The 17,676-nt window shown below is 41.7% G+C and overlaps 1 protein-coding gene across 3 annotated transcripts in view; it reads left to right on the forward strand.

Moving 5' to 3' along the window:
- sntb2 (syntrophin, beta 2) overlaps positions 1-17,200 on the forward strand; it is a 93,509-nt gene extending 76,309 nt beyond the window's left edge. For all 3 annotated transcript variants that reach the window (XM_034175654.1, XM_034175656.1, XM_034175655.1), the window contains exon 7: positions 13,341-17,200. In XM_034175654.1, coding sequence (XP_034031545.1) covers positions 13,341-13,433 — 93 coding nt within the window. In that variant the 3' untranslated portion in view covers positions 13,434-17,200. The remainder of the gene's footprint in view (positions 1-13,340) is intronic.
- The last annotated feature ends 476 nt before the right edge of the window (positions 17,201-17,676 follow it).

The following is a 17,676-nucleotide window of genomic DNA, read 5'->3' on the forward strand; positions in this document are numbered from 1 at the left end:
GCGGGATAGTCCGGTACCTGTGCCCTCTTCTTCCGCAGCTGTGCTCTTACAATGTGCGCAGAATGAGATTTTGCATTGTCTTGTTGAGAAATGCCTGGATTTTTCCAGGAAAAATGCCATGTTAAAGGCAGCATATGTTGTTCTTCTCAGTGTACACTTCTTCATTCATGCTGCCATCAGACAAACGCTGTAATGCCTGGGTCCCACCAAATAATGAAGGATGAAGAAGGAGCCACGCATGGGTGTGTCAGCGATTATTCGAAGAATGACCCATGTTTTCATCTGCCACGTATCTGCTATGAAGGTGCCTCTATGTGCCTCTCTGTACCCCGCATGTGCCACATAGCAACCTCCAGTGAGCCACGACCAACCAGTCATTAGAGCCTCGAATGGCTCGCATCAGCCACACTTAGCCACGTAGTGCCATGATAGCGCCATGATAACGCCAGGTTGGCACACGTTTAGTCATGATGGGTTTGGTCCAAACCTCCAGCCCTCCCACACCTGGTCCCTTTAAAATGTGGGTTTCAATTCACTGATTCACAGCAGCATTTAAAGATGTCCCATTTTTTTAAACGCAGTCCAAAAATAGACACTCCAGCACAGTTCACAGTTGCACCTGTAATGCACCAGACCAGCTAGAACCGAACCATGGGTTCCTGGAGAGCCACCTCTGTGCTCCTCGCTGCCTTGCGGCTCTCTGGCTTTTTTTCTGCAGCTTTAAACACACAAAACTTCGTTCGTCCCTTTATTTCCGCAAAATTGCTCTTTTGCGCGCGCGCTGCTGTTGTCCTTTCATGGAGAGCCGCCTCTGTGCTCTTTCTGAGTGGCTTCCTTTCCATCCATGGCTTGCTGGCTTTATTTTTTCCCTGGCTTTAAACACATTCATTTTTACACCGTGATTCCATTTTTAACTTTGTGTTTGTTTATTTCTGCAAAAGCGCTCTTTTGCATGTGGTGCCGTTCTGCATACAGAATGAGGTGTCCGCTTTAATTTTATATACCTGTGGATCATTTTCAAAAAAAGAATATATATATATATATATATATATATATATATATATATATATATATATATATATATATATATATATATATATTTCTTCCACAGCTTACAAGTCACCGTGATACAACTTTTAACTTTGTGTTATGTCTTCAAAATCGCTCTTTTGCGTGCACAGCTTCTGCTCTGCTTTTAGCAGCTTCACTGAAGTTATCTTCCACGGCTTTAAACACACATGCACTTTCATGCAGTCACCCAAATTTTAATTTTGTGTTCGTCCATTATTGACTGAAAAATCACTCTTTTGTGAGCTGGTGTTCTGCCTAAATGCTCGTTTGAAGCATGATGATGAGTCACTGTGTCAGTGCGCACACACAGTGGAGCTCGTGATCCATTAACAAGATATTAAATACAACAGACATCAACATACAACAGACATACTTTTACAGCTAGGAGCTGTTTTATCAAGCTATAAAAAAAACATTAAAAATAGTTACCTTAAGTTCCACATGGAGCAGGAAACAGAGGAAAAAAGCATCCAGATGAAACAGTCCTCTGTGATTCCAGAAGTGATTAGAGGTGTTTTCAGCATCCAAGGTTTGGCAGAAAATGATTAATCTGCTACAAAATAATTATTTTATATAGAGTCCAGCGCACAGAGCAGGTGGAATTGTGTGTGCAAGAGGCCAGTTGCTCCAAAAACAGTCTCTCAGGTCCTGTGTAGCTGCCAGGCGCAGGGATAATGGGCTTTTAGCAGCCTCGTAAGCACCACGTAAATGCCTGTAAGCCACCGCAGTAACACGTACACAAACTGCGCCACGCTGTTGTTGCTAAATTTTGAACTTCTTGAAATTAGCACCACGCTCAGAGAGGAGCCTTGTTAACTGAAGATAATGTCTCTAAGAGCCACTCAGAACCACAAAACTCCCACGAAAGTTGAAGAAACCCTCTGGTAGCAAAGAAAACATGCTGCGTGGCTCATTATTCATCCTTCATTATTCGGTGGGACCCAGGCTTAAGTGACCTTTGACAAGGGCACTGACACAACGGCCCAGACCATGACAGAATCCTGGCTGTTATGTGCAGACGCAGGTTGAGGAGCGGACCAACGTCTGACCGAACCCAGCGCTAAATAACCAGAAAGCGGTTCCACAAACAAAAACGATTTTATTTCCCCTCAGTGCAATAATTAGTGTACAACATAAATATTTAGTTTGTCTGGTGGAGTGAAGGACAGCGCGCTCTCCAGCGCCCAAAAGGATTGAAGCCTCGGCGCTTCTGGACTCAGATTCACCGCCAAACACCCCCCAGGTGGACACGACAAACTGACTCTGTGAAGGATGGAAAAGGTGAGGTAAGTCAACAGAGCTACAGCAAATATCCTTCAGAGGCACACACTATCAGCAACACATTCAGGTCTGAATTTAAGCTTTATGTAAATGAGCAGCTTCTCACAACAGGTGGAGGATCATCAGTCCGTACGCCACGGCAGTGAGAAGCAAACTGCACAATTCTCATCAATGTTCAAATATACTGCATAACAATGCCAAATTACTATTAACGATCATTCAGACAATAATCACCTCTGATGTGTGCTGACAGCATGTGTCCCTCACCCGTCCTCCTTCACAGGCACGATGTGTCAAACCCTGGCGCGGTCCTCAGCGTCTCACAAACGAACGTCACAAGGTCGAGTTCCCGGCAATTCTGCTTGAATCACTCATGGCTTAAATGCAGAACGCCATCTCATTATCTGCTTCAGCTGAAAGTCTTTAAGTCTGCACGTGAGCATCATCCACAGGTGCTACGAGTCATTAGGCCTGCACGTGAACATCCTCCACAAGTGCAGCCAATAATGCTGATGAGGGTGAAGGACTCTTCTGCCAGCACCTTCTCCACAGACAAAAACCAGTTTGCATACCACCTGGAGAGCAAAGAAAAGAAAACAACACAAAAATATCCAGCCAAACCCCCCAACACCCAACACCTGGCTTTTGGACTTGTTGCTGACATGGGGTCCATATCTCCCAAAAAATATCTTGAGTACTGATTTGTCTGATCAGAATACACGTGTCCACGGTGAGACGGCCCAACCCAGATGCCTATGAGCCCAGAGAAGTCAACGCTGCACCTGGACAAGGTTAACATGGGGCTTCTTTTTTGCACAGTAAAGTGTTGAGTGCTGTTTGTGACTGTAACATATGGTAGATGGTATGGTATGGTAGTATACCGGTGTCAGGGGCTCAGCACTCTCCTAGGCTGAGTGATCTGCACATGTGTGAACCTGGTGTCGCAGTCTGATCTGTCTCCCTGTCTTCACTGCACACGTGTCCTGTCAGAGCATTAGCAGCGATTAACAGATCGCCGCCTCTTTTCTGCTTAAAACTGACTTTAGAATGATTTAAGAGGTTTTACATAGTCGTCTGATGGTTAATAATCACATGACACAGTAAATCTTGCAGAGTAAAATTTACTCTGCTGGGATAACCTTTGGTCCCAGTCCACATTAGAGATATTCAATCAATCAACTTTTTTTTTATATAGCGCCAAATCACAACAAACAGTTGCCCCAAGGCGCTTTATATTGTAAGGCAAAGCCATACAATAATTATGAAAAACCCCAACGGTCAAAACGACCCCCTATGAGCAAGCACTTGGCTACAGTGGGAAGGAAAAACTCCCTTTTAACAGGAAGAAACCTCCAGCAGAACCAGGCTCAGGGAGGGGCAGTCTTCTGCTGAGACTGGTTGGGGCTGAGGGAAAGAACCAGGAAAAAGACATGCTGTGGAGGGGGGCAGAGATTGATCACTAATGATTAAATGCAGAGTGGTGCATACAGAGCAAAAAGAGAAAGAAACAGTGCATCATGGGAACCCCCCCACAGTCTACGTCTAAAGCAGCATAACCAAGGGATGGTCCAGGGTCACCTGATCCAGCCCTAACTATAAGCCTTAGCGAAAAGGAAAGTTTTAAGCCTAATCTTAAAAGTAGAGAGGGTATCTGTCTCCCTGATCTGAATTGGGAGCTGGTTCCACAGGAGAGGAGCCTGAAAGCTGTCTTACAAACCCTAGGAACTACAAGTAAGCCTGCAGTCTGAGAGCGAAGCGCTCTAATGGGGTAATATGGTACTACGAGGTCCCTAAGATAAGATGGGACCTGATTATTCAAAACCTTATAAGTAAGAAGAAGAATTTTAAATTCTATTCTAGAATTAACAGGAAGCCAATGAAGAGAGGCCAATATGGGTGAGATATGCTCTCTCCTGCTAGTCCCCGTCAGTACTCTAGCTGCAGCATTTTGAATTAACTGAAGGCTTTTTAGGGAGCTTTTAGGACAACCTGATAATAATGAATTACAATAGTCCAGCCTAGAGGAAATAAATGCATGAATTAGTTTTTCAGCATCACTCTGAGACAAGACCTTTCTGATTTTAGAGATATTGCGTAAATGCAAAAAGGCAGTCCTACATATTTGTTTAATATGCGCTTTGAATGACATATCCTGATCAAAAATGACTCCAAGATTTCTCACAGTATTACTAGAGGTCAGGGTAATGCCATCCAGAGTAAGGATCTGGTTAGACACCATGTTTCTAAGATTTGTGGGGCCAAGTACAATAACTTCAGTTTTATCTGAGTTTAAAAGCAGAAAATTAGAGGTCATCCATGTCTTTCTGTCTGTAAGACAATCCTGCAGTTTAGCTAATTGGTGTGTATCCTCTGGCTTCATGGATAGATAAAGCTGGGTATCATCTGCGTAACAATGAAAATTTAAGCAATACCGTCTAATAATACTGCCTAAGGGAAGCATGTATAAAGTGAATAAAATTGGTCCTAGCACAGAACCTTGTGGAACTCCATAATTAACTTTAGTCTGTGAAGAAGATTCCCCATTTACATGAACAAACTGTAATCTATTAGACAAATATGATTCAAACCACCGCAGCGCAGTGCCTTTAATACCTATGACATGCTCTAATCTCTGTAATAAAATTTTATGGTCAACAGTATCAAAAGCAGCACTGAGGTCTAACAGAACAAGCACAGAGATAAGTCCACTGTCCGAAGCCATAAGAAGATCATTTGTAACCTTCACTAATGCTGTTTCTGTACTATGATGAATTCTAAAACCTGACTGAAACTCTTCAAATAGACCATTCCTCTGCAGGTGATCAGTTAGCTGTTTTACAACTACCCTCTCAAGAATCTTTGAGAGAAAAGGATATTATGAGGACTACTTTCTTCCATGTGTGAAATATAGTGAAGATTCGTCCCATCCTGTCTCTGGTTGATGCTGAGACCCTGATCCGTGCGTTTATCTCTTCTAGATTGGACTACTGCAATGTTCTATTTTCTGGTTTACTGCAGTCCAGCATTAGGGCTCTCCAACTGGTTCAAAATGCTGCTGCCAGATTTTTGACAGGAAGCAGAAAGTTTGACCACATTACACCCATTTTGGTGTCTCTTCACTGGCTTCTTGTCCCAGTGAGATCAGATTTTAAGGTTCTGTTACTAGTCTATAAAATTGTCCACGGACTGGCACCACCCTACTCCTGACTTGGCACCTTTCATATGGCTAGCATACTGGCATAGTATGTTCCTATGCTTTCTACCCTTTTAAATTCATTTTATTAGTAAACGGAGCGTGCAGTGGTCTCAACTTTATCTAAATTCTGGGTCTTTTAGTGAAGCTTAGGGCTAGTGGCCGGTGATCACCTTAGTATTTCTTCTGTTTTTCTTGTTGTTTAATGCTGACAAATTATACTGTATTTGTTGTCTTTCTGATGCTTGATAGGTTTTTTCTCTCTATTTGAGGTGCAGCTCCATCCAAGACATGGACAGTAGGAAATATTTTCTTTTGATATTTAAATTATTTCTATTTTTTATAGTTCAGTAGAAGCCTCTCATAACGCCACACAGGGCAGGACAGCTGAACCAACAAATCGTTCAGAGTAGAAGTGTAAATTTAATGAAAACTGTTTTTTCCTTTTTTTTTTTTTTATTTATTTTTTTTTTATTTGGAAGAAAAACAAAATTAAACATACATACATGCCTCCATATATATATATATATGGGGAGTAGTAAATGGGGTCATGTTGCCTTATGCTGAAGAGGACATGCCCTTGAAATGGGTGTTTCAACAAGACAATGAACCCAAGCACACTAGTAAACCAGCAAAATCTTGGTTCCAAACCAACAAAATTAATGCTTCGCAGATATGAAGAAATCATGAAAAACTGTGGTTATACAACTAAATACTAGTTTAGTGATTCACAGGATTGTTAAAAAAGCAGTTTGAACATAATAGTTTTGAGTTTGTAGCGTCAACAGCAGATGCTACTATTACTGTGAACACCCCCTTTTCTACTTTTTTTTTACTAATAGCCCAATTTCATAGTCTTAAGAGTGTGCATATCATGAATGCTTGGTCTTGTTGGATTTGTGAGAATCTACTGAATCTATTGGTACCTTGTTTCCCATGAAACAATAAGAAATATACTCAAAACCTGGATTAATCTTTTTAGTCACATAGTACTACTATTATTCTGAACATTACTGTATATATATTTGAGTTGAACAAGCGCTTCAATTTTTTTTTTTTTTTTTTTTTTTTTTATTGGAGCAAGACGGAGCACGCAGTGCATCGTCAGTTTGAACCAGACAGTGAGGATTCTGATGATGGAGATAGAGCTGAAATGATTAGTCAAGTAACTCAAAACCTGGATTAATCTTTTTAGTCACACAGCACTACTATTATTCTGAACACTACCTGTATATGTTACTCTGGAACAAAGAGGACAAACAGTGCTGTAAAGGACAATAAGCAGGACATTAAAGACCAAACTCCACTTTCCCCCAGAACAACACGAACAGGAAGCGATCACGGCTCACGGTGATTCCCATTGAAAATAACAGAGAAACAACCTGAGCTTCTCGTGAGTTTTAAGCACAATATACAACAGGTTTTATGTTGTGATGTTGATGCTGTTGTCCGTGTGCAGCGGTTAAATTGCAGCCAGATCAGAGCGTCTCAGTGCATTTCTCAAAGTTACTGATATCTCGCAGATCGGTGAACTCTCTGAAGTTTTGTGAGATTTTGCGGGACTTGAAACCTGAATAGCCCGAATGGAAATAAATTTCAGATTTCATGATCGGCTCTGCCATAAAACTGTTCACCAGCTTAACGTACACACAGGGGTAAATGGCCTCCCCATAGGAAGGGATGTGAGAACTAGTCGTGGGGAGGACACAGTGATGGGCTGGTCAGTGCCAGCATTGGAAACAGGGAGAACAACAGGGGCATCACCGAACCTGTTGAAAAATGCGTTCAGTTCAGCAGCTCTCTCTACACTCTCCCTAACCAACCCAGCCACCTTTTTGCACCCTATGATTGTTTTCATTCCTTCCCACACTTCTCTGATGTTGTTTTCTCTCAGTTTCCCCTCATCCTTCTCCTTGTAGCTATCAGGCACAGCGAAGTGTTTGGACCCAAAATGCAAACTCTCAGACTAGGCTTGGCTGTAGAAGAAATCATAGTCTTTAATTCAGGCTCTGGTTCGGTACACAGGTGATCAGTCGGCGAGGCAGAAGCACAAACAGGGTCAGGCAAAAACGCAGTCATGGGCAAGCAGGGTTCAAAGGCACGAGCAGACACAGACATTATGGGCAAGGCAAAAGGCGCAGTCAAAAAACACAAAGCAGGATCAGGATTCACGGCAAATCAAAAACAGTACTTGATACAGAGCTGGTAAGTGTACAAAGACAACAAACGAGCAAGAGTGTGGTGGCTGGGTGGAGTTTAATAAGACAGGAGTTAACAAGGTGCACATGAGGAACAATCAAGAAGGGGGTGTGGCTAGCGAACGAAGATACTACTTTGTGCAAGAAAGTGAGGGAGGACAACACAAGGTGGAGTGAAGAAAAGACTAAGATATGTGAACAGGTGCACAGAGCATGAGTGAGAGAAGAACACAAAGCAGACAGAGTTAAAGTGAGAGAACAACATGACAGGTGCAGGACGTGAAGTGAACATAAATAACTGGGCGTGAGACGGGGACATGGAAGCAGGTGCAGGATGTGAAGTGGGAACAAGAGGCAAAAACAAAACTGAGCTACAACTGAATCATATTACAGAGAACAGGAATCAGACATGAACATGAGAACTAAACGAAAGATGAACTGGTGAGACAGACTTAACATGACAGAAAAGCACACCTGAGATAAACTAGATAAAACTGCTCAGAGAATAATAATAAATTAAACACCATGACAGAACTAAACTGGAACAGGCAGACATAAACTCTAAGTAGAAAAGAAACAAAACCTGACCAGGTGCAAACAGAAAAGAGAAGAGCAAAAATAGGCAAACGATAACTAAATGATCAGCCATGAAAACACAGATTAAAGGATGGAACTGAGACATGGTCAGAATATAAAAGTAACAAGGAAAGAAAGTGACAAAGCAAAATTAGAATGTAGAATAAACACATGATGAAAGTGACAAATCAAAACAGAACTGAGAATAACCATATTATGGAAATAATATAACTAGTGGAGGAGGTGGTGGTCTAGTGGTTAAGGTGTTGGGCTTGAGAAGATCATGGGTTCAAATCCCCGCCTGACTGGAAAATCACTAAGGGCCCTTGGGCAAGGCCTTTAATCCCCTATTGCTCCCGGTAGTGAGCACCTTGTATGGCAGCACCCTGACATCGGGGTGAATGTGAGGCATAATTGTAAAGCGCTTTGAGCGACTGATGCAAATGGAAAAGTGTGATATAAATGCAGTCCATTTACCATTTAGTGAATCGTAACAAGAACAAAGTGACAAGAAAAACATGGCAGAATAAAACATGATGAAAATAATTACTAATAAATCAAGGCCGCAGCAGATAGGAGACCATGAAAAGGGGAAAAACAAGGGCTCAGCGCCCTGACCTGGCCCAGTCCCTGACAGTAGCTCATTTTAGCTGTCTTTAAGCAGCCCTTCACTTCCTTCTGCACCCTTTTCATCGCCTCCTTATCCTTTGTTTTGAACGCTCTCTTTTTCTTGTTCAAAACCCCTTCACCTCCCCTGTGATCCAGGGTTTATTATTTGCAAAAGAGTTCACTGTTTTGATGGGCACAACAATGTCCATACAGAAATTCACATCATCTGACAGACACTGAGTAGCTCCTTCGATGTCCTCTCCACACTGTTCAAGCAGCATGCACCAGTCAGTGCTGTCAAAAGTCTCTGAGCTTTTCCTCTGCCTCCGGTGTCCACCTCTTCACAGTCCACGTTGTTACGGGTTGCCTCTTCACAAGAGGTTTATACGAAGGCTGTAGGGAAATCAAGATGTGATCCGATTTGCCGAGAGGGGGGAGGGGCGTGGCCTAATAGACATCTTTAACGTTAACATACAGCAGATCAATCATATTGTCGCCGCGTGTGGGACAGTCCACATACTGATGCATTACTGACAGCGAGGAATCCAGGGTGATGCGATTAAAGTCCCCTGAGATGACCACCAGTACCTCTGGATGCCACAAGTAAAGGTCTATTTTTGAAGATATGTTAAACATTTTTGTGAATATGCTAATAATAATGACTATTTTTAACAACTAAAATGTTTTAATCAGTATGACTCTGTGCCTTACCTTTACCACAGTTCTGCATGCAGTGGAATGGATGACACACACACACACACTTTTTTTTTCTGTGAAGCTATTTTATTTTTTAAGCTGTGTCTATGCTAGGGCATAACCGGGTCTGTTTGGGGTTCCAGCTTCAAAATCAGGTCAGTCAGGGTGAGGGAAGCCAAAAATATGAAAATGATAAAGGCTCTTGGGGTTAGTTATCTTACCAAACAAACACGTAGGTTGTGATGTCAGACTGGAATAAAGGCAAAGAAAAGGTGAAAATGTGCAAAAGAAAATACATATATTTTTAGTATTTTCTTTGCTTCGCTCCTCTTCAAAAGCGGCAACTCTGCTTCTTAACTCCTCTCAAAGCCATTAAAATATGTCAATCGTGAGTCAATTTTGTGCGGATTAAAGTGACTAACTGGGACAACTGTCTTGTTGCAAGAAAGAAACGAGAATCATCCTCCATTCCATTGCTCCAAACACTGCACCACTCGCAATTAATAACTTCAAAGTGAATCGCTGTTTAAATCAAATGACACCTCTTTCCAACGTTGTAATACAAACAATAAACTGCAATAGATCAAAACGTTTTTTTCTTCCCAAAATGAGGTGTCCTGCACTGACGTGCAGCTGCCCAAGACTGTATGGCTGCAGACCTGCAGACTCCAGCAGCCGTCTGAGTTCAGCTCAGAGGTACGGAGAGACAGTCATGCCGATAATGTCTGAATGGAAATGCTTTTGTTTATTTCTGTCCAGAGATCCAAGGATCCAGTGACCAATTTCATATTTATTTACTTTCAGACTCAATAAAATGTTGTTGACATAGAAAACCTGTAAAGCCTACTTTTGGTCAGTGGTGGGCACAGCTAACCAGAAAGTTAGCTTTGATAACAGTTAATCAGCTAATCGAAAAGTTAGCTTTGATAACAGTTAGTCAGCTAACTGAAAAGTTATCTTTTATAAAGTTAGACCACCCAAAAATTTATTGGAAGCTGCAGCTAACTGATAACTTTTCAAAATTGAGTTTTAACACCACGATCACAAACCTGAACAATGAAACACCACTTCTGTCTTTGTGCGCTGTGCCCCCTGTTGGAAGCTCCTGTTTACTATGTATTTTACTCTACCACAGCAAAAGGAGCCTGACCATCAGGTTCTCACAACAAAAGTCATTATTGCTTAACCGCATGCTGCAGTTCCGCCATGAGGTAGAGGTCTTGGAAAATAAAGCACTTTTGACTTATGCTTTTGATTTATAAATCTAATTATTCTGGATAGAATAACTACATTAATGACAATTGTCATTTGTCAGAGTTAAAATAAAACACATATATTTTCATTTTAAATAATGCACTAATTCTGAAGTTTTGTAACAAACTCACACAGATGCCAAAGGGATTATGGGTAAAATGAGCCTCCGCTAACACTGATTGGTTGACTCCTTCATTCTGTGTAAAAATGAACACGTTAATGTGATGTGTGTTGGTTTACATATAAATGTGCTTTTTTAAAATATGCCATTCATTTATATGTTAAAAAAAAAAAAAAAGCCATTTGCAAAAGTCAAGTTGTGATTAGACAATTGTCTGATATAACTGGGGTCAAAATGCGTAGAACACTGCCATCTGCAGGTGCCCAGACACTCAGATCCTAACCCATAATCCTTTGCGTGACCACAGAGTGGTTTAAACAGCACAGAGAGAATCCACATGACAATTGTAAATGAACATTATACAACCAAAATATAAATTTTTATTTCTTTTCATCAGCTGCAGCAAGAGGCTGCAACAACTCTCTGGCATGCAAAGGATTTCGAGATAGCTCAATACTTAGGGCATGGGTTAATGTTCTCCGTCACCACGACGGATTTCCGTCATTTGGAAAATTTAACCACACATACGCCCTAACCCTAACCATTCTATGCTAATCAAAGCAGCAGCAGTGTCAGCGTGGACTGTGTGAATTTTCACTCCTCTCCGCTCTGTTTACTGCTTGCCATGAGCTGCGGTCCTTCTCCTCCCTGTCTTTGTGAGAATGTTGGCAGACACTCCCCAAGTAGAGTGGGGCGTGGCTTTGCTTTGAGCCAATGAAGCAATGATCCGACTCACTGCTTCATGGTTTGTCGCTTTATCTTAATTTTCCCCCGCTAAAACCCTAAAGAGCATATGTCTGTGAGTAATATTTACCTTTTTATATTAAACCGACCTGTTATGGTCTTCTAAAACAGTTGGTAGTTGTATTTTATAACTTAAAAACGGGACAGATGCAAACGCGTTAGCATGTCTATGGTGTTTTCAATGTTAAACTTAGCATTCCGTGGTGCGAGTAATTTTTAGCCAAATAAAAGATAGTGAAATTTAACGGTACATTATTCAGAGTATATGCACAACTAATATAAACATAAGGTAAAATAAAATGAAATGTGGACTAAGTAATGTAAAATGAGAATTATATACAACTGTTTAAGTTTAATGACAGTTTGTTTCGGTCAAACCACATCTAAGCTGTGTTTTTACACAAGAAAAAAATAAAATGCAGTAAACTGCACATTTGTCTTTTTTCATGAAAATAACTTATTAAAGATCACATATTACACTTTAGGACTCTTGCTGTAATATGTTGTCAGTGGTTGAGATAGTTTCTGTTGGAAACCTGATGGAAAGCTCTCAAAATAAAACAAAACATTACTCCAGGTATGTTTTTGACGAGAATATAACATCATAACTTTATTACAAGCTCAAACGTTGATGTTGCGTGATAAAGGCCTTTTAATAACTCACTTCAAGAAATAATGGCAAAACTCACATGTAAGTTAAAAAAAAAAAAAAAAAAAAAACACCAAAAAAAAAGATTAACTGATTACTAAAATAATCGTTAGTTGCAGCCCTAGTTTGTTTTAGGAGTGAGAGCATTTTACAGATTAAATGTGAATAAGCCAGTTTTGAGTTTCTCAGTGCACATGTGTTTTCAAAACTGGTGACAGTGTTACTTTGTGCACAGCAGAACAACGTTGTCAGTTGCTTTAGGCCATAATTTTGTACAGTCAGTAAGCACCCATTTGGTGCATTTACCGGATTAGAACAAATCAAAATACTACAGAAGACAAAGAATTTTTACTTGACAGTTTGAAGTGAGTTTTCTTTTGCAGAGGGCTTCATACCCATTAAAATTCACCAGAATATACAAAATTTGACTTGCTCTTTTAAAAAATTTCTGGGGGATTTGATTTGATCATTTATTTAGTCCCCATGGGGGCAATTCAGGTGCAGTCAGCAAAAAAAATTGCATTCATAAAAACACAACATACAAGTTCATAAAAACACAGCAGAATAAATATACAAAACAAAAACCAAGAAATAAAGTGCAAGTCAGTGTAGATTTAAGTGCAACAGTGAGTCCTTAGGTGTTATTTAGGAGAGCAATGGCTGTGGGAATAAAAGAGTTTTTTAGTCTGTTGGTTCTGCATCTGGGCATTACCAGGCGTCTCATTGATTATGGGGGTCTGGGAGCACCCCCAGACCCCCATAATCAATACTGTGTTTTTACTTCACAGATTGAAGTGAGTTTTATTTGTTTCAGTGGGCTTCATACTCATTAAAATTCACCAGAATACACAAAATTTGACTTCACAGAAAAATATCAGAGCTGAAGCAGGTCGCAGTGTAACTGCTCTTGGTTTGGTTTATATTGATTTATTCTCTGCGTCCTTCCAGGTGTTTGACCTCCAGTCTGGTCCAAAGCCGGTGGTGTTTGTTCTTCACTCCTTCCTGTCAGCAAAGCTAACTCGAATGGGTCTGCTGACGTGAAGCACGGACCAGAGGTCCCCGCCACAATCCTGGTAGCTGTCTTCCCGAGGACCCGACCCTTACTTTGGTGATTGCCTAAAAATGTGCCTTCTCTTCAGACGTCTACTCAGCCTTCCACCACACTCGTCTTATTGTGAGTCAGGAGACAGAATGTGGCACTTCTAAGACTTACGAGGCCTTGGAAGATATTTACCACGTCTGGGAAAGTGAGCAGCTACTACCGGTGTCATACATGACACTTTTAATTCCATTTGAATATGCAGACATTTTCTAACATTTCAACTTTTAATCTTCAAAGAAAAATATTTTACTGTTATGAGAATAAAGTCATAATTTAGGGGAAATACTCTAAGAATAAGGAGATGGTGTTTTTAGGGGTGCAGCGCACACGGACAGCACACGGACACACAGTTAAATTTGATGTGTTTCCTACGTTAACAGACACACACCGTCAGTGCTGGTGTTCCTTTGCACAGGTTAGTTCCACAGCAGCTCTGCGGCTTAAACGTTACCGCTGTTGCCTGACAGCCAGAACGTCCCAGGTTCACTTCCCGCCCGGTCCTTCCTCCCCGTGTTTGCGTGGATTCCCTCCCAGTCTTCCTCCCGCTTCCAAAGACCCACAGGTTAGGTGAACCGTTGAGTCTAAATTCACCGTAGGTGTGAATGTGTCTGTCTGTCTTGTCTGTGTGTTGGGTCTACAGCCTGTCCAGGGTGAACCCCGCCTCTCAACCAATCACCACTGGGATCAGCTTAACCCCCCTGGTGACATTTAAGAGGAATAATAAGCAGGTTCAAGAAATGGATGGAGTGTCCCGTCTGTCCATCTGTGGTTCCTTCTGTCGTTGCCCAGCTCCACCACTCACTGTCTTTCAGTGGAATCCCTGGTCTACCTGCTCTTTGGCTTGAACCAGGTTCTTCTCTCTCCAGTCTGTTCCAGTGGGCTTCGGATCTTCACATCCAGCTGTTTGTGTGTATCGTGTAGTAGCAGCGTTTCTGCCACATGATGGTGCTGTCCTCAATCATGCAACCATCCAGTTACTCGCTCATTTCCCTGGTCACACATCCCATCACCTGCACAAGATACAGGAGGACAAAGTTCTAATTTAAAATAAGTGTGGCTCTGTAATGTGTGGCTGAAGTCCAGGATCTCCAGCATCTCATTCAGCTTGTTGAATGTTGCATCCACAGCATCCAGTCCACAAAAATCATAGACTTGTCCACAAAGTCGAGGTGAGTGACCCTTCAGGCACTGGGCAGAGTAGGAACAGGAACCAGAACACATTGCTGACAGATTCCACAATTCCCCTGGAAGGAGTCCAAGACTCTGCCTCCACTCAGCACATCTCTCACAGTGCTGAGTGGAGGTTGACAATGATGTCCAACAACTTAGTGGACATCTGATTTACTGAATCCAGCACTTTGCAGAAATCATCAGAGGCTGCAACTGAGGCTCATGCTGATGTGATAAGTACTTGTAGAGTGAGGGTGTAATCATTCCTGGACTTCTTGAACATGAAACCAAACTTCTGTAGTCACTGAGCTCCAAGTTCGGAATGAGAATGACTTTTGCAAGCACCTTACCTGGCACAGAGAGCAGTGCACTGCTGTAGTGTTGGAATCCAGGTAGTTATCCCTTTCTTTCCAGAAAGAAGGACTGTAAGGCCTTTCCTCCAGTTTGTTGGAATAAGTGTCTCCCAAATAAAAGCAAAGGCAGTTTGTGCAAAGTGAATATCATTGAAGGATTCAAAAGAAGTTTATTGTCATATGCGCATAGGAACATGTTCCCTGCACAATGAAATGTGTTTACTGCATTTTGCCCATCCTAATTGCCAGTTAGGAGCAGAGGTCGCTTTTTTGGCGCCCGGGGATCATCAGTATCTGTCTGAAGGAGTTCAGTCCTGATACCACAGATCCCTACAAATATATCCACCTTCAGGTGTTTCTCCACTTCTGCTGACGGGAGGATCATCCACCAAGAACCCTGACACTAGTTCAATCTGCTGGCAGACAGAACGTCCACAGCCGCTCACAGTAACTGGTCCAAAGGGACAGTACAGCAGAGCGATCTGTTGGGACTGCAGTGAAGACTCTCCTGTACACACTAGAGTCTCCAGTGCAACGCCTGACTGCCTTCAGGGTCTTGTTATGGAAGAACGCTCACTTTCCATCGGGGTTATTTGGACTGCATTTGTGTAGCACATTTCCATCTATATCAGAAGCTCAAAGCGCTTTACAGTAATGCTTCACATTCACCCATTCACAGACACACTCACACACCGATGTTGGGGTGCTGCCATACACGGCGCTCACTGCGCACCGGGAGCAACGTGGACATTAAGGACCTTGCCCAAGGGCCCTTAGTGATTTTTCCGCCCAGACTGGGGTTTGAACCAAGCAATCTCTGGTCTCAAGCCCAACACTTAAGCACTAGACCATCACCTCCCAATTTGTCATGTTTGGGTTTGCAAGTCCTCAACCCAGATTGTGTGGTCTAACGAAATTATTTGTGTAATTGTGAAAAATATTGAGCACTTTTATGCAGTAGTTGGATTAATGGGTCAATGTCGTCCGAATCCTGGCCTCGACCGCACGTCCTCGTGCCCTTACCAAAGGAGAGTACTTAAAGCTTATTTCATAAAATAAATAAATTGAGGTCAACTTCGATTTTACTTCCTTCTTTTTTAGTTTATAAAAGTGTCCTTGTGAGTACATTTTAAGTGAATTTTTAGGTTGTAGTTACAGTATATACTTGTTGCCCACTTTTTAGTTAGTGACAGTACACTTGTCTGAGGGATTTTTCCAGTCAGGTGGCACTGTCAGTGTAACCCTAGGGCCTGGGCGGGACATCCATACTTTGAGTTATGCAGATATGTTTTACAGGGAGGTGGGTAGATATGATAACACCATAATACCAATTTATCTTTGTTCCTTGGTGCTATATAATGCTATATATAGGCTCCTGCCTTCACCCCTCATAAAGACGTCTCGTTGCACGCTTTGTTTAGCAGTACTGTGCCTTACGAAAAGAAAAGCTGCTTTTCCTCATGCATTCTCTCTCTCTCTCTCTCTCTCTCTCTCTCTCTCTCCTTCCACGTTGTTCAAGATGTGGTTCCTAATGAAACAGTGGAAGATGGAGTCTTGACAAGTTGACTGACACCCTTGATGTTTACATTTTTGACATTTGCACAGCTGTGGTTTGTTGAGCAGTGAAGTAAAATTTGGAAGGTTCCTTAACTGAAGTGCTTGTGACATCATAAGTGTGGCACTGAGTTCAAACTCACTATTTACCCAATTTCACATAAAATACCAATAGATATTGTGTATTGCCAGTTGGTCTAACACCCCAGGACGTGATTGTTGGTCCGTAGCGCCCGGCCCTAAACCCAAAGATACTGAGGCTGTCTCCTATACATGTATATCTGTATACCTCTCAGTATAAGCTCAGTACTTTAAGTAGAATCCTTTAAGTACATAAGTGAACTGAAGCGTTGATTTTCTCATCACACATTATAACTTTTCATTTTAACTTTATGACTTTATTCTCATTTTGACTTTTTGGAAAATGTAAAAATTTGTACAATTACACAGCTTTTCTCCTTAAATTAGTATATTTTCCTTTTTAATACTGAGTTACCAAAAGACTTCATGTAATGTCTCGCTGAAAACTCTGTCAGGAATGATAATGTTTTTAGACAGTACAATACCAAGAACAGCTCTGTAGAAATTCCTTGTTTTTATCTGATATACATTTTGTTCTGTTGCAGCCTTCCGATGTGTATTTTTTCAGTACTTGCTTAAATGTTGTAGTTTGTGTGGGATGATGGAAATAAGCCATTTTCCAGTTACAGTGCAGTTACTGAAATATTTACCATGAGATACTGTACACAGTAATACGTAGTTATCTGGATGGAACATCAGTTCTGTCAGTCTTTTGTGTTCATTGCCGGTTACCTTTTGAAGGGTTTGTCGTTAACCTGAAACAGCTGAGTGCAGTCGGCGTGATCTGAAAGAACTGCAGTCCATAGAACTTTGTTTTTGTGCTTCACCTTCTAGCTGGCTCTGGGTTCTGAGGCAGGAGTTTGTTTTGAGGGGTGGGGCCAGACGCGGCGCCACAGCTACGTTATCAAAGAGTCGTGGCACCCGTGTGTGTGTGTGTGAGAGACGGGAATTCATCGAATAATCCGACTTCTGTGCTGCTCCATCTGTCTGGAACAGACCAGAGCAGTACCCAGGAGTGAGCATC

The sequence above is a fragment of the Thalassophryne amazonica genome, chromosome 8, assembly GCF_902500255.1.
Source record: "Thalassophryne amazonica chromosome 8, fThaAma1.1, whole genome shotgun sequence".
In the NCBI taxonomy this organism is placed as follows: domain Eukaryota; kingdom Metazoa; phylum Chordata; class Actinopteri; order Batrachoidiformes; family Batrachoididae; genus Thalassophryne; species Thalassophryne amazonica.